Raw genomic sequence first — 23,529 nt, forward strand, 5'->3', positions numbered from 1 at the left:
TACAGGCTTGTGTTTAGAAGGAAAAGGCTGAGTTGGTGAGGCTGAGCACCCCCAAACCATCTCACCCTTACCAACACTTATCAAATGCTGTTCTGCACTCATACACACCAGGAGCGAGAAAACAACTCACTAAGGGGCTGAGGAACAAACAGCAATGCCTACCAAAATCACTGCTAATCCTTGTGTAGTTGTACCCACAGGAAAACATGCCCCTCCTGGAGTGTGTGGGGTGTGTGCCAACAGCCAGAGAAACTGCATCCAAAGAGAAGGAAAATTCCAACACTCAGCCTGCACGGGTGATCTCCAGCACAGGCTGGGAGCTGTCTGTGCAGCATGCTATCCAGTGGTGAATGCATTCTTTATTTTGAAATGCCTGCAAGTCCAAAGCAAAATTATGCCAATTTTGTCCCTAGCTCTACAGTTTATTAAGTTGGTGCCTACTTATACAGGGCTAAGCCTGTGAGGCTCATGTTTTTCTGAAGTAATATTTTCCTCTATAATCTATTTTCTATTACAATGACTTGACTGTAGAGCTGAAATGAGAGCCAGGATTGTTTTCTGGATACGTTATCAGATACCTTCTTTTCTAAGGCCCGGAAAGAGAAATTAAGTTTACAACAGAGATCACTTCTCTATTTGCAAGTGAAGGTTTTGTATCACATAAAGCATTCCCAGACAGTGATTTGTGTCAAACATTTTGCTCACTGGGTATACCCCCAAGCTTATTCTTAGGAGAAAACTTCCACCTCACATTCTACATATTCGTCATGTATAAATCTGCATTTGAAGAAAAATAAAAACATTTCAAAGTACCATTCTACAAAGCCAAAAGATTTTGTGAACAGCATACCTGCTTTTAGATGGCAAGAAGCTGGAGAAACCAATGAGCCAGGGGATGCGAAGATGCAGCAAGCCAACGTGGTACCATCCTGAGGATGGTCAGTAGAGGTGACAGGAAATCAAGTGCCTTGAGAGGTATTCTGCCCCAGGCAGCATGCTGATAGGGTGCTGAGGAGCAGAAAGCAGGCTGAGCCATCACCCCTTGGCCATCACATGGTGTTTCCACACCAGGACTTGGAGTCATGCCTTTCTAAGAAGGATGAGCTCCTCTGTTTGGTGAGAGGTGGCACTGGGCACAAACTGGAATGTGAGAAGTTCCCTCTGGCTGTCAGGACTACAAGCACATTTAATGAATACAATAAAGTAGGTGTAAATGTATATAATATTCCCCTACAGTTGCATGCAAGAAGTATTTATCACAGTTCATCAAACTTGATGAATCCATGCTTCATTTCTCTGAAGAAATCAAGAAACTAGACATTAAGGAACAAGGGGGGAAAACACCAGGTTCCTACTGAGCTCCGAGGGGATTTTGGCACTAGGAAATGTCTGCAGCTGTTGTAGTGAGCTCTAACTGGAAGAAAGGTGGAAAGATGAACCTTCTGGTCCAGGCTAGGAGGTAACGTGTGTTGGTGCACTCACTACGTAAACCCATTGCTGTGTGGTGGAGGCCCTCCTGTCTGAGACAGGCCATGCGTTCCTCCTGGAGAGCAGCAGAGGGATCGGAGAACCCAGAGGGGAGCAGGCCCAGCATACAGCTGAGCTGAGAGCCCTGAGGGATGTCCTTTTTGCAGTTCCTTTTGCAAGTTCCTCAGCTTGGAGCCACGTGTGGTCCAGCCCTGACTTCAGTCCCCAGTACTGCACTACTGGCTGGGTTGAAGACTTGCTCTGGGGAAGAGCTCTGGCAGTTCCTCTCTCAGAGCAAGCACTGCCTTACCTCGTGTGTCCTCTTGAAATGTACTGAACCAATAGTTGTGTACTTAAAAAATATCTATCTGGAGTGCAGTACATTTATCCAATAAATATCTTCTCCGTTAGCAAAAATTAACATCATTAATGCCGACCTTACAAACCAGGAAGCTGAAACACAAAGAGGAAAAGCAATGCATTAGAGAGGATCCTGGGGGGCCAGCAGAAGTCATGCAGCTGGAGGCCATCGGGGCAGCCAGCGCTCCGCTCACAAACATCGCTCTTCCAGAAAAGCTGACCTTGCATCTTGGGCTGGATTAGCAAAATAAAGCACAGATAGCAAAGGCCAACTTCCAGCCTCGTTTGAACGCACTCAATGGAGTGTTTGTGCAACAGAGGTTAACGCTTGCCATGATTTTTTAGCATAGGATTTGTGGCAGACAAAGGCGTGACTTCTCAAGCACTTTCAATAATTGTCTTATTTTTAACAGTACCAAATAAAAACACAACAGTTGGATAAATATTATAGTCATATTTTATTCCATAAATAAATTCCATTGGTTTTAAGCTGGTTGTTTTTACTTCCAAAATGTACAAATAAAGATTTAAATATTTTTGAAGGAAACATTGCAGATGGTTTTAGTTCTGCAGTTTTGATGCAAACATACTTCTTGGCATGGCTTCTTAATATGCCATTTCTATAAATACTTAATGCTTGCAAAAGTGAAGTAAAATACATATTAAATTGAAAAACACAAATAAAAGAGTTAAGACCGAAATTTTAAATATTGCTTTTTAACAGGTAAACTTGCTATGCGAATGCACTACATAAACAGGAATAGAGTCCTTCAGAGAGCTCCAAGATTGGTCCCTTTTGGTATGTTAAGTATTAATGTGAAACTGCTGCTGCTATGATTAAGTGGTAATGCTATTTCAGCTAGTTTCTAAACATAACAAATAATGATATTCGTTTTTCTTTAGTTCAAGGATTTAACTCACAGGAAATCAATTAATAGAATACTTCAGAGAAATAAGCTTCCCAGGTCTTTTAAACCCGGCTCTATTGGTACAGAGATGTATACTTTGAAACAGATTAAGATAAATAACACCACTGTAATTCGGTATTTGCATTAAAAATTCTTAAAATTATTTCCTCTGGGTACACTGACCATAAGTTGATGCTCTGAAACAGCTGTGCTTTTTTTTTTAGACTGCCTTGCTTACTTGAAAGTTGCCTTAAAATTTCAATTGAAATATAAATGATCTTTCTTTTTATATAAGGCGCCAAAGATAAGAAAAATACCTTCAGGTAATTAAGATAACAGCAAGTTTTATGGCTTATCTAACAGTCAAAAGCATTGGAGATCCAATTACGATGATAAGCAAGAGAATCCTTTGTCACTCGGTTTTCCTTTGAAGGAGCTGGTCCAGTAATTGCTGGGAAAGAAAGAAAAACAGCCTTAAGATGGGGTTAAAAATCACAAGGTGAAGTAGGAACCTTCAGTGATGCTGTGAGGTGGCACAAGACTCCTCAGATCTACAAGCTCAGACCTACCAGCTACGTTACTCACAAAATGAAAGCACCGATAGCTTTTCCATCTCGGGCAGGAGCAGCATGGTTACATGGAGGAGCACACAGCACTTCAACAAGGAAAAGCCATTACATGTAGATGGCATGCTGCAGGATTACCTGGCAGTGCCTCAGATCTGCACCTAGATTAATTGTGCTCAGGTAGATTTCTGCTAGGATAAATTAAACTCATTTTAAAAAACTAAATGCCTTAGGTGCATGAGGCTCAGCTGTTAATGCTACATCTTAAGCAGAACCTAATGCTAAGAACAAGACCATCAGCTCTCAGGGTTTGCACATGCTAGCACAGGTACCCCCAGAGCTTCATGGGCCTCTCCCAAGAACAGCCCCTCTGGGAGCACTGCTGCAGGGCTCTGGGCTTTGCTAGACAGAAAGACTATCATGCTAACCACTGCAAAACAGTGGTGGCTGAGAGCTTTACCTCATCACAGTTGAAGGAGGGAGGCTTTAGGTTGGATATCAGAAGGAATTCTTTACCATAAGAGTGGTGAGGAGCTGGAACAGGCTGCCCAGAGAGGCTATGGACGCCCCATCCCTGGAGGTGTTCAAGGCCAGGTTGATGGGGCCCTGGTCTGGTATTAAATGTGGAGGTGGTGGCCCTGCATGTGGCAGGAGGGTTGGAGTTTGATTATCCTTGAGGTCCCTTCCAACCCGAGCCATTCTATGATTCTATGATTTACAGATCAGTGGTCAGACATTCATCCTGTAAAGCAGCAAAGAAGGCTTATGGACCCACACTGTGCATCATTACCTTTTTAAAGATCTCCACGCGCATTCTGTTGCTCTGGATGATTATCCTCTTCTGTTTTTCCTCTTGCTTCTTTTTTACTTCAGGTAAATTGTCATAAATCCTGGAATGAAGTTAGAAGGTTAACTTCACACATCATCCCCGGGACTTGCAAATAACTGGGAAATCTCTCCAATGCAATTCTTGGCATCAACGAGTATCTCCAAGTACCCAAGTTAGATCTATGACACAGAACAAGTGTCATGGATCTAATTTTATACTATAAATTATTGACAGTAACGTTACAAAAATCTGACTTCTTGAAAAACATTGCTCATTTTGGACTAAGGAATAAGGAGAGATGGGATCAGGTTATCTCCATGCAGCATCTCAATTCTGGGGAAGCTTCTAATGGGCTCAGTGGATTTGGTTTATAGCAACACGGTTCAAAACAGAATGTGCTCTGCATGCTAGCCCTCCTAGCCTGTGAGGTGACGAGGCAATCCCCTGCCTCCTGGTGAGGCAGCAGCAAATAGGATTGAAGTCTAAACTCCAGTGGTTTGTACCTTTTAGATCTCATGTGCATCTCCTTCTCCGGAATGAATCTTTCCTTTGGTTTGAAGAGGTTATCTAGCAGAGGGAAAACAAAGTTAATCAGAGGAACCTGTGTTTTCTAAAATTTTAAGCCTCACATCTCACTCAGTCATGATCTGAAATTCCGGATTAGACTTCTCTTGGCTTAAGCTCAGATCTGTATCTCCGTAAGTTGGTGGGAAGGCACTGAAAAACTACATCTGGAGCTGAGCTGGATCCCGGAACAGCCCTGTGGAAGGGGAAGGATGGATAAGCCCACAGCAACCAGCGTCGCTCCTTTATTTTAAATGCATACAACTTCTGTCATTGCCACATGCAGCGGTGTACACTGATGTTCAGCCAGGCAGCAGCCACCAGTGCTGCTGTACCAAAGGACCCAGACAGGCAACTGCATGCATCCAGCAAACCACATCCCCTGCTGATGTCTGCCAGGAAGCTGGCCAGGCACAAGCATTTCCATTTCAATTTACACTTAGTTTGCGGGGCGGTGTGTAATTACGCCAAGCACTAAGAAGAAGAAAATTGTATTACTCTTTGCTGATCAGCTATGAGGATATCTGAGATAATTCCAATCAGCATGGGAAATAATTACTGATCTTCATAGTCGGTGGGTCCCAGGAATAGGTAATTTTAACATCTTTGCTAAAATGGTCTCTGAATGGGAAGGCATGCCTGGGAAGGACACAAACGGCACAGAGGACAGGGTATGGTGCCCTGCAAGTCTTGGTAAGCTGAGAGGCAAAGGTATTTGCAAGTGCCTCTGCAGAACATATGTATAAGATAAATATGTGTGCAAAGCTTTAAGCACTTCCATTTGCCAAGGAAGTTTAGAAGACATAATATATATCACAGCAGGCACCACGTCGGCCTCTTTCTGCCATCTCACTGAAGAGACAAAATACAATAATCAAGGCAAGGAAATAAATACAGAGAATAATTTGTTCCAGAGCTGCCCGGTGCAGACGCTGGCCCAGAGCAAAGCCAGCCACCGCTACCCAAAAAAGCCCCCTTCCCCAGCAGGTCTGCTTCCCTGCTGCTGAAGACACCAAATGTTTCGGGGATATTTATGGAAGTTGTCCTAGCAACCAAACAGCCTCAAGCAGGGGATGGGGCTACACCCAGAGGCAAAGCTGTGCTCGGATTACCGCCTCGCTCAGGAAAACGCCGCGTGCCCTCGCAGAATGCTGCTGCATCTCTGCAAAAATGAAAGGGAGATGTGCAGCAGCCTCTATTCTGTTCCAGCACTGTTTTTAGGATACAAATTTTGAAGGAGGACTGGGACTGACTTTCCTCTACTCGGTGGTTATCTGCACTTAGTCACTAATACTGCATCTCCAGTAGACACGAGCAACATGCTCGACTGACTGGGAAAATACAATTTGCCTTTTGTTTAGTAGTGTTTTTATGCTCATTTTTATGCTCATTCATTTAAAAGGAATGAACGTTTGGATGTTATAGCTGCCCAAATAATCCTTACACACAGAGGAGCAGATTGCTGCTGTGACCCAGACAGACCTGGTGGGGTAGCAGAGACCCGGTGGCACCAGTTTACTGGGACCAGTGTGGATCCCAGCGTGGTGCCCTGCTGCTCGAGGCTGCAAACCTCATTTGGCAGCTCAGGATTGCAGGACACATCCCTTCCCCAAGGCATCCTCTAACCCAGACAATGGCACAGGATCACGGCAGGGAGTTGGAACTGGATGATCTTTGAGGTCCTTCCAACCCAAGCCATCCTATGATTCTATGATTTCCAGGAAAAAAAAAAAAAAGAGCTATGGGTATTATTTTTCTCCTTTTTTTTTTTTTTTTTCTGAATAAAAGCTGTTAATGACACATTAGCACTTTGAGCATAACACTCTCCAGATGATACAGAAATGGTTCTGAAAGGCATCAGACTCATCTCTGTCTGCAATTTGGATGGGAACTCCATGCGTGGCTTGACAAAGGTTTCAAAAGAAAGATTTAAAAGGGATCACGGGGAAAAACCTCCAAGAAAAATTATAAATCTACCTTGGTTATAAATATACCCTTTGTGAAACAGTACAGAGTCAAAAAGTTTACACATATATAAGTTTACACATATGTAAATGTTTGTGTGGTATCTCTTGGATCACTCTCAGGTCTCTATATAATAGAAAAAAAATCATGTACAAGAAAAAATCAGTGGTAAACTTTGAGGGATTTTAGGATAAGAATTCTAAAATTAACTGAAAAATTAATAAAAATGTTTTAAATGAGAAAATTAACCAATATTTAAATGTGTCTGCTATTTTTATGTTCAATTCTGAACACATATTTCCATCTGGAGGAGCAGCACAGGTTCAGAGCTATAAAAACCTCCCAAGAACACCATGAAGATCTGAATTAACTTCCTTCTTACTGAATGAAGGCCTAAGTTGGACATAAAGTCGAAAATTCCCCAAGTTGACAGCCTTCTAGGTTGCATTTTATCGAAGTTCCTTATCAGATCTCACAGCCCTGTATTGCCTTTGGAGAAAACTGTGCTGAAGGATAACAAGTAGGGCTTTCAAAACAGATATTTGGTATTTCCAGTGATGCAACACAGTCTTAAAAAAGAATAACAGTACAGACAGATGGGCATGAAACATTTCACTGATGTTTTAGTCAAGACAATGAGCTTCCAGCATTTACGCCAGTGTTGCAATGTGCAACAGTGGTCTGCAGGGTCTCCAGAGCAGGAGAAAGAAGCTACTTCAGCAAGTTGTAAATGAAATTAAATGGGTCAACGGTGTAATATATTTTAACACATACTAAACTGCACACAGACAGGATGAGCAACAAACTTGCTTGGGAAGTTATTAACAGTGACTAAATTTATCAAGGGCTAAACTCTGCCCGTCAGAATATATATGTATATATATCTCCTCTAATATAAATGTGAATTCTCAAGGTGTTAGGAGCTAAAATATATCCTTTGAGGATGTGTTGCCAGTTCCTGAAAAGCCAGGCAATGATAATGGTGATTCTCTATAAGCTGATTTTCACTGAAGTAAAAAAAATCAGTCACCAAAAGCCCGTTTGCCCAGAGTTCTAAGATACTTTAGGCTTTTTTTTTCAAAACTGCTTTTCAAATCAACAGTCCACAAAATAATAAATTAACCTTGCATCTAAGATAAATGCCAAGGTAGCATTCAGCTCAGCATGGCCATAGCATTTGGCAGGGAATTCATCCAGAGAAATGAACTAGTGCCTACACCCAGAGGGGTAGGCAGTTTTGCACGTTGCATGTCAATGACTTCATGCAATAAATGACTTCATCTGCAGTCAACAGATGAGTATTCGCTATTCTTTATAAGAAAATGCAATAAGCCATGAGTTAAAGGTTTGATGGCAAGAGTGCCTGGACTTTTTGCTCATCTCTGTGAAACGCTGAAGCTGAACCATGGTCCTTCTCCTAAGAGGAGCCACAGGCAGGTGGTTTGTGGGGTTTCCAGCTCTCCATGTCTGACCTACACTATAGCTATCAAGACTTCTGATCCTCCTTAATATTTTAGTCTTAACAGTGGAAAATGTCACCAAGATCTCCCTCCTCTCCCATCCTCCTCCTCCCCAAAAAAAAGTACTATAAATCTACAGGTTTATCATAACTTTTCAGACTAAACTCATTTTGGGCATGATATGGGAGATTTCATAGAATTACAGAATCACCAAGGTTGGAAAAGACCTCCAAGATCATGCATTCCAACCATCCACCTACCACTAACCATATCCCTCAGTACAACATCTCATTCTGCTCTGTCCAAATGATACTTGAGCATTCATGTACTTGAGAAAAAAAAAAATTAATTAGCATCTCACTTGGCTTTCCTAATTTGTTCATTCATTCTTGTTTGACTAAGGCATATAGCACTGAAGAGCCCACAGTTTCCTTAAAAAAGCCACACTGTTAGTGAGGAAAACATGACAGGTCTACGTAAACTGATCAAAAGGTTTATTTCATCTTTGGTAAAACTTGCAACAGCTTCTCAATCTTGATTTCTTTAGTTTCAGTTTCTAATCATGGATCAAATCTGACCTTATACTCCTCGATTAAAAAACCCATCATTGAAAATTCAGTTTTCAATTTGACTACTTCAGGACCTTAATGAAATTATCCCCCAGCAAACTGACTGAACTTTGTAAGTCACCCGCTGCAATGCACATCGTTTCAACACTGTAATTATCCACACAAAAAACTTCATATTTAAAGATTTCCCAATTTATTTCCACCTTCCTTGACACCACACCTTGAGAGATGGACCCCTTCTGCAGAGGGGCCTCTCTCAGATACTCCCCCTATTGCAAGCAGCTCCAAAAATCCACAGAAACGGGCTTTTATCTGCCTGAAGAGCTTTCTGAAGAGCTGGCTGGACTTCCTCTACTCGATACTAATTGGCAGTGTGCTCTAACACACTTTGAAAGGCTTTTGACCTCAGTCTTGCTTATAATTGCCCTTTTTGCTCATCTCCCTGAGCTCTCCCATCCCCTTCCCTCCTCCTCTCCTGTTACTATCACCTTGCACAGATGCTGGCTCTCTCCCCACCGTTCACAAGGATGAGGGCATGGAGGGGACATGCCCCACTCACTGCACCTATACGTCCCTCCCTGCTGTCACAGAGGGTCCCATGTCCCCCAAAGCCAGTGCCCTGCAAGGTGCTGCCTGTGTCTATCTGACTCACAGGCGCTGCTGCAATCAATATGATGAATAATAATATCATAAAAATAGGTCATTCCTCTTCCTAATTCAATTACCCGACTGCAGCTTAATCATTATTCAGAACTGTCAGCCTTAACCAAGTGGCCAGTTGCCAACCAGATCAGCAGTGCTACTGCCAGTTATGAATATTGACAGGGAAAAGAAACCTGAGAAATGGCAAACCTGAAGTCATACACAAGCAGAGTTGGGCAGGTGGATGCAAACATCTCATCAGCCACGAAGGCATCTAAAGGCCACAAGGATGGACTTTTACAGCTGCAGGAATTGCTAGCTGCACACTTAGGGCATGTTCTCCAATTGCCATCTTCTCTCCCCATTGAATATGCAGTCCAAATAATAACCTCCCTGATGCAGAGCTGCTTGTGAATCCAGCACTTTGAAAACACAAATAGCAATCCTTGCCCTCCAGGCTTCTGTCATTACAGTAAAGCTATTTAGAAAGGTTTAGAAGCATGGGTAAGGTGGTATAAATTAGTTTCCCACACATTACTAAAGATACAGGATTTGGAATAATACTGGATGCAAATCTAAAGAAACACAGCAGGCACATCAGTAAGGGCTGACTTTCCACTTACGATGCCATTTCCAACCAACCATCACACTCCCAAAGGAAAGCAAAATGGAAGGTATGAAAAAACCATATATGCCTGAGAAAATTTTTTAAACCTCTGAAAGTGCTTGTGTACTCTAAGATCAGAAGGCTGTTCATTATGCAGATTTAAAGGCCTATAAACAGCTGGTAGTCCTGTCACTGAAGTAATTACATTACGGTTTTTGAGATTTAAATCCAGTTATTTGAACATTGTTTCTATTCAGTTCGTCACAGTGGGATCTCTAATTTGTTCGACATAGTCAACAGTAGAGTAGTCTATCTTGGACTAATTAGCACACTTGAAATGTAGCAGTACACATTACCCAGCACAAAGGCTAGCAAAAGAGTTGCAGGTTCTTTGCCTTCAAAGCGCTCTTGTAACGGTAATGTCTTCTGTGGGATAAATATTTCTGTTTTTCTAAGATTACCTTCAGTATTTTGTAAGCTCTTGTTCATGAATTACAGTTAAAAATGGTAAACAACTTGGATTTCAGAGGTTTTTTGAGGATGAGAAGGTAAATGCAAGCTGCACAGATGTTGGTATTTATATGGAAATGAAGCCGAATGCCAGCTCTTTCTCCTTCAAGAAACTCTAAGTTGTAACAACACTGCCTAAACATTGGATATCTAATAATTTCATGTTATTAATAAAAACATTTTAGGCTGATGGAACAATCTATTGGAAAAATATTTCTGAAGGTCATGGCTCTTTGCTTTGGGTGACATTGATATAAAAGATGCAAGTCAGGAGTGAAAAAGCAAACTGATTTTGGAGAGATTAAGCAAAACAGTGACAAATTCACAAAGTGCAGAAGGGAAACATCTCAGGCTGCAGTTCCACCCCCCATTTACACCCAAGTAAGAGCTGTCTGCTGTCTGATGGGGCAGTCCCACCTTGACTGCTTTCTGCACAGACTGCATATGGGGAAGTAGGCCAGGAAATGTCTTCCAGGGGTGGAAAATGAATGGGATAACTGATGTTACTGACGATGCTTGTGGTGTGTATGCTGCAGTGTGCTGCTCTGTGAGCACCTTGAAGGTACTCAGAAATGCTCCTCCTGCCCAGCCACTAATGTGCCTATAATCAGTGCTTGGGGTCACTCCAATGGGTTCAGTGGAAATTACACTCCTCAGACAACAAAACCGTTATGAAAAAGATCTCTGGAAAATGCAGGAGGGTGTGCTGGCAGCGAGCCCTCAAAGCCATAAAGACCTCTCCACACATCCCAGAGACAAGAGAAAAGAGGAAGCTATCAGATGGAAAAGAAGCAACCGCAGGATCACACCCTGCGGCCTGGGGCTGCCATCAGTACTGTGCCGTGTACTTAAGCACATTTCCAGGTCATCATTTTACTCTCCTGGGTTCTTAATTTCAAATGGTGCTTCAAAACTGTAAAAGAGCAGATTGCTTCTGAGACAAAGATGCCTGCAGGTGGGCTGGATTTGGCAGGATTTTCAGATGAGCAGGAGGGAGGAACATCAGCAGTAGTACCAGCTGAAATACCAGAGGCTGTGAGGAGGTGGCAAAGCCACTGTTCTGCATGCTCAGAAGTGTTTGGCGCCCAGTAACTTCTAAGATGCTGACATCTAACAGCTGCTTGGGCTGCAGTAACACCACTTTGGTCACAGCCACCAACCTGTGTCCCCAGCTTGGTCTGGTGTCACAGCTGCTCCTGGACCACAACTGATTTACAAGCAGTGTACCCAGAGATGGATACAGCATTCAGGACTGTTTGGATCTACAGGATATCTACCAGATATAGGATAGAATCATAGAATCATAGAATCACCAAGGTTGGAAAAGACCTAAAAGATCATCCAGTCCAACCGTTCACCTATTACCAATAGCTCCCACTAAACCATGTCCCTCAACACAACATCCAGCCTTTAGGATGATATCTGTCCTTTTCCAGGTGCTTTGTGCCCTACACAAACCCCAGGCTCTCAGGCATAAAAGCTACCTATGAAACAGTGCCATAGACAGGGACGTATGCTGCCACATTGCCTTTGCTTGGCCAGTTTGGTGTTGTTGCTGCAGGGGTGTGGTACACAAGCAGCCTGTGAGCGTGCTTTGGGAAGGGCTGGGTACCAGTAGAGCCCAAAAAATGAGAAGCTGGCAGCAATGCAGGTGATGCTGCTCTCTCACCATCTCCCACCTTGCCTCCTGATCACAGCTCTGCTTGATGAGCTGGAGCAGCCATTTGATGTAATGAAAACCCAAAGAGGGAATTCTAGTTTTAAACAGTGAAAGGAAATGAAGAGCTTGATAGATCAGCTCTGATCCAGTTTAAGCATTGAAACAGGGCTGGAGGTGACATTCCAGGGGTGACATGGCTGCTTGCACCCACAGCCTCCCTTCCTCCAGGTTATAATGTGAAAAGGCATCTTCAAGTCGCCAGGATTTTGCTGTCCACTTTTCATCTCAGTAAACAAAACTGTATTTGCATTTGTTATCTTGACTATAGCTGCATTCTCCTTTCTTTTTTTTTTTTTTAATTTAATTTTCATTGCTTTAAATGCACATTTTACATGCTAAAATAGCCTTTCAGATAATACAGAATAATAATGACAATAAATGATAACTTCTCCTCCTTTCTACCTGCAGGATAGGCAGAAGGGAACGTAAAGGCCATGACCCCAGTGGGACAGATTGTCTCATCATCAGAGACATCAGCAGGATACAGACAGCCAGAACCCTTGGTGATCATACAGGGGAATCCCTTGGCTCTTCTGTGAAAGGGAGCATGGCCAAAAAGTTCAGGAACATCTGTACTAAACAAAGATCCCATACTCTGGGACTCATTAGTGATACTAATCCTTCTGCACAATAGCATCCACGAGGAGAAGTCCTAAAATACCAATTGTCAGGACTCAGAGCAAATTAAATATGCTCTGAACACTCCTACACAGCCCTCTGAACTGCAGCCCACACAGTTGTGCTTTATCAGCAATCTAGGATTTACAGCATTAATTACAGTTATACTCCAACAACAGACTTGTGACACTTCTGTCATTACAAAAATATTAAGATCTTACAAATAGGAAATTACACTTGGCTATGTGAAGGCAAATGAGTTATGGAAACTAAAGATTCTCTTTAGACAAATTTATCTTTAATGACCAACCACTAAGAGAGGGAAATAGTAATTTACTTGAGTGATTAATGAATACATTTCAATCTTATGCTTTTATTGCTCATTAAACAAGCATAAAAATTAATCATCGTTTAAGAAGAAAGAGGTTTAACCTTTCAACTTTTTGTATCACAAAGTGTTTACAGAGCGGCTTGGGGGGGCTTTCTAAGATGACAACCAAAGAAAGAGATATTTGCCGTTTCTTCTGAGAAGAATGACAAACTCTTCCCCAGTGAGGGGGCTCAGTTGGGCTGGCACAAAGCCCCACACTGACTGCAGCTGAGCTGTGCATCCCTGAGCCATTCGAATCCAAAGTAATTACCTTGGATAATTGAAGTGCTGAATGAATTTTATCAACTCTTTAAAAGGTACTTCATCTTTTTTGCTTTGTTTACATGTGGTTATTTAGCTCTTACTATAAATCCCATTGTGTGTGTAAGATTGGTTCCATCACATGACAACAAATGGCATACATGTAGTGATAGAAAATAATATTCCCCAATATAAAGCATGCCAAGGGAAATAAAATAGTTTTGAGGGGTACAAGCAGAGCTGATGTAGTCTTAATGACCACGAAGTTGTGGAGTTTCATCACTTCCTCATTGAAAGACTTGGCAGGTGTTACCAGTCATTGCAAATCATTTGCCTATCATCATCTTTTAGATCACTCAGGGGAATTTTTGCTTGATTATGCTTTGTCAGAAGAAGAGATGAAGACAACCTTAACCGTAATATGGCTATTTAATGTTTTCAGATGTTTTATTTTTCAGTAGAATAACGTGGCTGTAAAGAGCCACAAGTTTAAATCCAAAAAATAATTTAAATAATTAGTTAAATTAGTTAACTGAATTAAGGAAAATCCAGACGGCAATTAAGAAGAAAAAGAAAAAAAAAAGTGTGTGTGATTTGTTTACCACGTTGTGCTTAGGTAAGATTTACAGGGATGCTATTGTAAGGGAGCTGCTGGATATTGAGAGCAATAAAAAAGCCTAATCATTAGGATATTGCAGAGTTTAGATGCATCAATTTATGCCTTGCATACAGCTGCTGGGCAGACAAGCTCAGCTTCACCAGCTCACTGCTGAGGGCTTCACGTGTCAAGTGGTGAGACTACACACGATGCTGCTAAGACCCAAACACCATCCATCCTCCTACCTGAGACTCCCCAAATCAGCCTTCCTGTGAGCTGTGATAGGTACAAAATATCAGTGATGCTTCTCTACAAGTAGCAATTCGTATCATGCTGAAGAACACAACTGTTTGTGATAATGACAAAACGTGGCCAAGGAAGGCTGCCATGGACCAGAGATAACACCTTCTGCCCAGTAACCCTTACAATTCAGAGACCTCATTCTCTGAGCACCACGACAGACAGTGGAAATAGGACCAGCAGGTTTCACGTTTGCTTCCATCAATACAGAAATATTAGATACGCGTCAAGGTTTCAAGAACAGCTCCAGACCCATTAACTGGTCAGAACACAACTTACCACTGAGTGGGTCAGGAACAGTGTATTGCTTTTTTTTGTTGGAAGTGGATGCTGAGGAAAGCTTGCGGGGTGTGCTCACTGGTGCATCACTCTGCTGGGCTTTCCTCTGCTGCACCATATGTTCCAGTTTCTTCAGCCTTTCTTGCGAACGGGAAATGAAGTGAGGCTTATGGATTTCTAGTGCTTCCTAAATAAAACAGAGAAACCACTTTGTCTTAGAAAAAGGAAGAAAAATATTGTGGCATTCATCTAGCTGGGTTCAGTAAGAGATTCCCAAGGAATATCATCCCTTGTCTGTACAAAAGTTCACAGACTGCCTTCCTATCTGCCTTTGCTCCCTTTCATTGTTAGAAAGGTGCTTTGGCATGTACCTTTCCTCGTCAGGTAAGGGAGAATATTTCTGGGGAAAAGAAACACTTTAAGAAGATTTATCCGAGAGGTTTCAAATTACATACTTCTATGCTATCCGTATTCAAGTTCTTGATATTTTGCCTATTTCTTTGTCTCACCACATGCCTGAAGTAGCTTGTCACTGTCTGTTCACAAACTTTTCCATTTACTTAGGTTATCATGCAGATACTTCTGTGGATGATCCAGAAGGATCGCGTTTTCCAGTCAAAGTTTGGGAATGTCTCAGTACAGAGACCAAGAACAAAGGTTTATCTGCAACTTGCACTGGACCAGGAGGAAAGCACGTCTGCTGCTGGGGCTTGGTGCAATCCTGGATCCCAGCCATAAGTAAGGCAGCCCCCAGCTAGTCTCAGCAACTAACAAAAGTGACCAAAATTCACCAGGAAGGAGAACAGTGAAGGAAATGCCAACTTCTACCCACAGCCAGTTCCCAGGAAGCAACAATCATCCATGAAAAAGAAAAAAAAATCTCTCAAACCCCACATTAACACCAACAACAAATGGGTGTTTTACCTGCAGTGTCAGTGGGGTTGGTGAACCCTTCTCAGGCTCGGAGCCAACATCTGGCTCCACGAGCATGCTGTGTGTCCCACAAGTGACACTTGGCCAGCAGGCTGAGGACAGGGCTTCCTGGCTGGCTTGTGCCTGCTCCTCCTCCTTCTCCATTCTGCCACTTGAACCACAGGACTGGCAATCACCTTCAAGAGATTTAAAAGTTCATTAAGAGTGCGCGGTTAATTTTTTATTGAATTCTCCACCTCATTAGACAGAGAGGGCAATTTCAGAAATAAGAATGCCGAGGTATTATTAATAGGCCTCATTAAGCAGAATAGATCAAATCTAATCATGGGTGCTACTCGCTGCCCTGTGACACCCAGAATATCTTTCACATTAAGCCAGACATCACACAAAGGTGTAATTACATCACTCTGATGCTCAGCTCTGCTTGCTGGTAGCCACCTCCAAAGCAAGACACTTCTAACCACACTTACATCACAGAAGGCAGAGGATATCACTCTGCAGCTCACAGTTTACTTCAATTTATTGCACAGACTGCATGAAATAACGTATTGTTATAGGCCTTAATCACATAACATTTTTCTTGGGCCGTACTGAGGATTTCATAAACCCTACTCTTGTTTTTACTTTGCTGATAATATGGTTTGCTTTCTATCACTTCTACATTTTCATTAGCTAGTGGAATGACTCCATGAAGAAAACTAATAAACCAGGGCTTAATATGCATTATAGCACATTATTATGAAAGCTGTCAATTCGCAAAGTCCCAAATCGAGAAAAACATTGATTTTCCACTCCTAGAATTATGCTTTATTGCTCTACAACTGATATTTTCTGCACAAGTTAGGGCCAAAAGAGGGAATGAACTCAAAAATCAGACAGTTGATACATTTAAAAAAAGTGACAGAATTAGACATAATCAAAAATTAACTTCAGCAAAGGTCCATATGCACTCTTTTGAGAAGTCACACTGAAGTACTTCTTCCTTGCCAAATAATTTGATTTCTAGAACTAAACATCTGGGAATAAAGCCCATTACTGTTTTATTTCAATTTTTGGTTACAATAAGCTTAAAGTATTTTCCTCTTTATGACATATTGTACATATTATAGTGTACTTAGAAAAAAAAAGGTTAAAATAATCTGTTTGGGGTACATCCGCCTTATAAAATCTTGAGCTGCTCTTCCCCTCTAATATTGTTCTTTTTAGCATAACTCATTTTGGAAAAAAAGCTGAAATCTGTGACATGAAAATTAAGCTCTTCAGTAAGTCTAGTTTTCAGAGGTGTCAATTAACTTTAACAGATCTGAGTGGATGCTTCACTTTCATAAAACAAAGTCATTTCCAGCTAATGAAATGGCACGGTTTAATTTCTGGCACCAAAAGCAGAGCATCAGCTGCTCTCACCTAAATAGGTGTTATATTTAGGAGCTTTATAGTCAATAAGAAAATGGTTTCCCTACCTGCCTACGAAACAACCACTGCCACCACCACCACCACAAATCTACTTATAACCTGCTACCTATAACCAGTTGTCTTCTGCAAAACTCCATGCATGAATTCAACTTCCTGTGCCATCTCCATTTTAGCTCTTTGAGTAAACATGAGAAGACATCCACATAGTGCTGATGTTTTAAGTGCTGGAACCTTGCTGATAAGCAATTGTGAAACCTTTTTCTTTCCATGAAAATCTCTCCAAATAAGATATTTCACGCTATGACTGTGCCCCAGATAGTTCAGGCTGTCGTATCACAGGAAAAAGAAAAGGAGATTGCAGAAGTAAAACCGAACAAGGTTGTAAAATAACCTCACGGTGTTTCTTCATTGGGCTGAGAATGATTGACACAGCAGTCGTAACATTTTCTCAGAATTTTCTTGAATCTACTCACAAAGTAAACCCATCTTTCTCATTTTCATTTTGTTTTCTATTAACCATAGCAATGTATACAGTTTGATTAGTTGATGTGATCTCTTGCTAGATGACTCATACTCAGTACTTAAAGCTGGACAAAAATGGACTGACTTTCCATTATTTCACTTTTTTTCTTTGAGACTGATCTCATCTTATTATTGAAACCATATTCCTAAAAACCACAGTAGGATTTGTACCTTACTTTTTAGGAGCTGGTTTTGCCTGTGAACTTTTTCTTCTAAGAGGACTCTTGATGAAGCTTTTATATTGCACGTACAGTTGGAGATGGACATTTTTGGTTTCAGGACGCCCTGGGCTTGGATCTCTTTGGATGCAGAGGTGCCCTTGGAGGGATCACTCTTTTTTGGTGAGCCATCAGTAGCAGCTGTGGTTGCTTTTCCCAGTGTTGTACCCAGAAAAGAGGCAGAGGCTGTTTTGCTTCTCCTGCTCATGGTGCACTGCTTCTTCTGGCTTCCAGACCGCATTTGCTTTCCTGTGAAAAACAAGAAAAAAAGATGTATAGCATGGGAACATTATTATTTTCAGCCTTCTGTTCCTCATCATTTTTATTTCCAGCAAAACAGTTTTCAGGCATATATTTTAGAAGTTGTAACTGATACAAACATTGTTGTTGTGACTGCCACGCAGCTGTACTGCAACAAAACATTACTGATAGAAATAATCAGAGATACTTGGTAAAACTAAGCTGCTATTCTAAGCAATACATTTTCACTCTAATGGACGGTGTGGAAGGAGTGAAGGCATTTCTAACACAAACATATAAAATATGACTTTCTCTTGTCTCTTATTCACTGGATGGAGAGATTTTAGCTTTGTTATACCTGGTCAAAATTAAAACTATGGGTCCAGTTGTGGCTGTGAGGAGAGCAAAGGTCCAAGCGTTTTAAGGTCTCCATAGTGTGGTGGCTGCCTCATAGGCACCACCCCTGTCCCACATGTTTGAGTCCACCTTCTACCTCAGTACAAAGCCATGGCAGAAACTAGCAGCAGAAAGGTCCGATTTGTACAGGACATGCTTTCTCCTGCAGTAGAAGGATGTTGAACGGCAGCTACAACTGCAGGCCTCTGCCATGCCTAAAGCAACAGAACTCATCAGGTAAGTTCTGTGCTACACATACCCTAAAAGATGATTCAAACAGACCACTACTGCCAGCAGAACCCTAGGAAACTGAAAGCATGGGCATATGAACGCACAGAAGTGTCCGGAATAGGAGAAAAAAACAGAATTCAGGAAAGGAAATGCAAAGAACTGGGGACAGCTTGGAAAGGGCAGCAGGATCAACAAGTGGGAGGAAGACAAAAAAAAAAAGAAAGCAGATGGGAACTGCTCTATGTTCTCACAGAGTACTCCCAGAGGTCCCCACATGGTCAGCACCCACACAACTGTGCACACAGCATAAGTGCTCTTGTTTTTTAATGCTGTGCAAAAATTGCTTACGGTCTGTCCTAATCAGAGGCTGCCTGGAGACTTGAAGATTTATGTAGGAGGAAATGACTGATAGTTATTAAAAAATTAGTGATTTTTTTTAGTGAAGGAAGATTACTTCTATCTTTGTCCTCTGATCCATCCCATGAAAAGTGATGAAGTGGCACATTATGTTAGACCATTACTTATTAAGTAATATTAAATCCTGCTAGTGAGACGCAGGGTGTATTCAAACCATTTCTCTATCCTTAAATCTAATTCTAATAGATAATAAATTATCTTTGCCACAAAGTTTCCTACACATTGCAATGGTCTGAATAATTCATACTTCATTATTGTCTTCCTGCATTTTGAGGAAAATCAAAGACATTATGGTAAGCAGCTTATCCTTTCCCTCACCATGAAGATCAGAAAAGTTTTTAATGTAATTTTACATTTCCTTCTGTCAACTCAACTGCCAGTACAGGGAAGAGCCAACTTCTCAAGGGAGTCTCTACTGGAGGATCCCAGAAGATCAGCATGGGCGGAAAAATTAACTTTTTTCTAATTAAATTCGTTGGGATGAACTCCATCCTAATCAATTTCACAGCCAAACGTGACAGAAAATCTGGTCAAAGCAAGGAAGAGCACACCCAGCTCCCAGACTCTAATCTAGCACCTAAGATCTCCTTCTCTCTGGTATAACTGATTTTTTTCTCCTTGCTTTTCACACATTGTAACTATTTGCCTTCTCTTTTGTCAAACCTCATCTCTCTTCTCTCAGATGAAAATAGTTTTGATGTCAATGCAACAAACCAAAAGCACTCAGCTCCGTACAGACCCTCAGCTGGAGCTCACACGTACGCGGTGCTTTCTTCTCCCATCCTCTGACTGACCCTGTACCTGCAGTTACAAACTGTGCTTCTGCAAATGTTTCGTGACATACAGAGGGAAAAGACATTGAGACAGATTAATGGTGTGATGGGCACCAAGGAGCATTTGTGGCAAGAGACAGCACGAGGAGAAGATGAAGAAAGCAGCAGGTAGCATTAAGTAACTGCAGAGCAGCAGAGAAGGAAGTCTTTTCACAAAGGCAGCCAAGACACCAGAAATAGGGGGGTGGAGAGGGCAGCTGAGCCACAGAAAGAACTTGAATGGAAAACAGATTATCTCTTTAAATAATCTTTTAAATTAAAATTGTTTATTGGCCAGCAGAAAGCAGAGAGGAGAAGAAAAAAAAGTGGGAAGCAGAAAAGTGTTTCTACTCATCCAAAACAGCATCACAGTAGGAGATCGTTTGCTTTCATATCTAGCAATGGTCTGTACAACAAATGTGTGTGCTGTGAACCCAAACAGTTTTTTCACTGAGACTGTGAGGCTGTTCAGCAAGCATGGCTGTGTTCCCTGTATTGGCCATTTGCTGCTGCTGGGCACCACTATCCAAAATGCCAGGGTGGACTGCTGGGACAGCAAGCATGGGCTGCAAGGTGCCAAAAAACAGAGTAGGGACAAAAGCTGACCACCTCTCCTATGTAACATCTCAGAACATAATCTGAGCAAAACTTTCTTTTGCCTGGAGTGCTCATTTGTCATTTATCCCTAACTACCAGGCTAGCTGCTTGCGCGTGTTGGCTGCCGAGTGCTCTGAAAGCTCTGTAACTTTCAGGAACAGGGAATTAAGTCCCAGGAATTTTCTTACATAGAGTGCAAGTGAAGGCAGCCTTCTCTCCTGCACTGCACCCCTTCCCTGCCAAAGGAAATGCCACCAGTGGCACTCTGCCCTCAGGGTCTGGGGGCTCTCAGCAAAGACGCAGATTAGGAAAGGAAATGCAGGTATGAACAAAAACAGGAACGTGGTCAGAAATTACACAGAGGTGATGGCTGCTTCTGAGCATTTTGTGGTAACCAAACGATGTCTAAAAATGAATTTAAAAACATTCCTTCAGATATTCTGCTATAAAAACATATCGCTTTCTGAATGAAAATAGTCTACCTTCGATCTTGTACAAATATTACAACTAAATCTTAATCGTTATTAGATTCACAGTAGGTTTTTTGTGGTTAATTAAGGCAATCAGAAAAAGCGTGGCTTGTTCTTGTTTGACATTGAAGATAATCAGATAAATAACAGAGCCAGTTTGATAAAACCTTTTCTCTAACTCTCTCTTGAATTAACCTTTCAGTTCAAAAGGTGCACCCAGGTGCCCTCAATTCCCAGGAAAACACAGCAAAACAACACAGACATGGGCTCTAAGGACCAACTCCCCCTCCTCAAAGCAGCTGTCAATTACCTAAACTAACAAACGCAGAAGCAAATGATATTCAGGAAAAAGAAAAAAAGAAAAGAAAAAGGCAAAGGTACTGAAAGGTAAGATCACAGAATTGCACTCTGTACATTCAGGATCCGTTTTTAATATACTGTGTGGGGAATTAGGGCTGTTACTCTCATTAAGGCTATCTGGAATCATATATCTAAATCCCCACGCAGCAAACTGGAAATATATCTTCCCCTCTGAGGGTAGCTAGAATTGCAACTGGATGACTAGCAATATATGTTTTTTCTATTATCCCAACCGAAGAAAGGCTTTAAAACTGATGAACAAAGACATGCAAGCATAATGCTGTGGGAGATACAAGAGAACAGAACTTGAAGGCAGGGAAAGCAGAATGACTCCGTTAGTAAAGCTCTGTGAATACACATCCTAGTTCAAAAAGTTCAGCTGCTTATAGGAGAAAGAGGAACCAAATAAGGACTGCATTTGGAGGAAAGTCATTTGTGCCTCCATGCAAGAAACAAAGAGGCAACGGTTCAATTCTTAGACGACTTCGTGAAAACCATATGATATTGGAGGAGTTAAAAAATATCCTGTAAAACCAAGGGTAGGGTTTTTTGCTTTCTTATTTTTATTTTTTAAGAATCCTTGGCCTCTGAATAAAATGAGCGTATTGTTTTACTGTACAGTATCTCTTTACATTTTCCTCCCTTCAGGGGGTTTCGCTAACAGGAAGTGACCTCGTATTACAGCAGGTTGAACTTGCCTTTCCTTGGAAGCATTGTCAATTCAGGCAAACATACACTTTTCCATTGTTACTACATACTTTTTTCTCCTTTCACATTACAGCAGGATAAAGCAGCTTTTCATACTTTCATATAACACTCCTCCTAGTATTTCAGTGTGGATTTTTAACAGTTCGTGACAAAATACTTACTTGAAATGGCCAGAACTCATTTTAGCAAATGCACAACGCCACAAACCCTCCATGACCACCAAGCAAGCCTGACAAGAGGTGGTTGCCAAAGGAGACTCACAGTGATGATTCCCTACACGTCCTTAATGAGCTCAGACATCACCACTACCGGCAAACTCTACATTATAGACCACCTACTGTTTTTTTTTTCTTTTTTATTAATAAAATCCCCACACCCCTGGGCTGCTAAGAAATCCCTGACTCGTGAGGGGAGCTGACAATGCCAACAACCCAAGCAGAAAGCAGAAGCAATTACTGTATCTTAAATAGAAGAAACTGAAACTTACACCATTTCTAAGAGATAGTACCAGGGATGAATGGGCTGTACAAGCAATAAACCAAAATCCAAACCAAGATCCCGATGACAAGGACTGATGACTCAATTCCTGCTGTGTATCAAGTGTTACCATTGCTAAGTTGTATGATCCTAGATATAAGTAAACAGACTGCATCATTTCAACAGGCTCGTAACACAGAAAAATGGAAACAGTGAGAGCAATGACAGTATTATTAGTTATTTCAGAGTTTGTCAAGGCATGGAGGATAGGGAGAATAATTTATCGTTCAGATCACTGCCGAGGAAGGGACATCGCTTTTAATCAGTCAACAAGATGCAGTCAGCAAAGAATGCTAGAAATTCAGATATTTTGACTAAAATTTCTGCTGACCAGCAGCGAGACCTCTGTCCCAAACTGCCTTGTGATGTTTGTTAAGTGACTTGTTTGCAAGAGGCAGTGTCAGGACCGTTCAGCATTAACATTCATGGAAAATATCTGAGTTGCAAAAAATCCTGACAAAATTGTAGCTGTGCCCATGCTCCCTAATCAAAATGTAGCACTTAACGAGGTCTTGGATTTACCATTAAATAGTGATCTGATGCTGGATCCTGAAAAACAGGGCTGGCCCTTGTCCTCAGCAGCAATACCAGAACTGTCAAGACCCAAAGTCAAGACAGCTTTGCAAGTTTGAACTGAAGAGAATCAGCCACACTGTCATTCTCTGTTAACATCACTGTACCTGTATTAATGTATCTTCAAACAGCCCTGTCCAACTGGGATGAAGCTTCATTATCTCAGCTATATCAGTAGCTAAAAGGCCAGATAAAAAAAATTATCGCTAACAAACAAGGTTCTCAGTTGCTTCAAGTGGGATTGTTTAGTCTGGAGATCAGAATGCTCAGGGAACACCATATTGCTCTCCCTGAAAGGAGGCTGTGGTGAGGTGGGGATTGGCCTCTTCTCCCAGGTAACAGCAGTAGGAGGAGGGGGATTGGCCTGAAGTTACACCAGGGGAGGTTCAGGTTGGCTATTAGGAAAACTTTTTTCTTTGAAATAATAGTCAGGGAAGGTAACAGGCTGCCCAGAGAGGTGGTGTAGTCACCGTCCCTGGAGGTGTTCAAGAAATTTCAAGGCCAGGCTG

At 41.7% G+C, this 23,529-nt stretch overlaps 1 protein-coding gene across 3 annotated transcripts in view; it reads right to left on the reverse strand.

Annotated features, from left to right (window-relative positions):
* Nucleotides 1–2,266: 2,266 nt before the first annotated feature.
* C8H10orf90 (chromosome 8 C10orf90 homolog) overlaps nt 2,267–23,529 on the reverse strand; it is a 64,069-nt gene continuing 42,806 nt past the window's right edge. For 2 of the 3 annotated variants that reach the window (XM_010714841.4, XM_010714842.4), the window contains exons 4-9: nt 17,638–17,928; nt 15,518–15,702; nt 14,594–14,780; nt 4,634–4,697; nt 4,092–4,191; nt 2,267–3,186 (exon numbers count right to left, since the gene is read on the reverse strand). In XM_010714841.4, coding sequence (XP_010713143.2) covers nt 3,148–3,186; nt 4,092–4,191; nt 4,634–4,697; nt 14,594–14,780; nt 15,518–15,702; nt 17,638–17,928 — 866 coding nt within the window. In that variant the 3' untranslated portion in view covers nt 2,267–3,147. Of the gene's footprint in view, nt 3,187–4,091; nt 4,192–4,633; nt 4,698–14,593; nt 14,781–15,517; nt 15,703–17,632; nt 17,929–23,529 lie in introns of those variants that run through there. The other variant, XM_010714845.4, reaches the window with a different exon arrangement.

Source organism: Meleagris gallopavo, chromosome 8 (genome assembly GCF_905368555.1).
Source record: "Meleagris gallopavo chromosome 8, MGAL_WU_HG_1.1, whole genome shotgun sequence".
In the NCBI taxonomy this organism is placed as follows: Eukaryota; Metazoa; Chordata; class Aves; order Galliformes; family Phasianidae; genus Meleagris; species Meleagris gallopavo.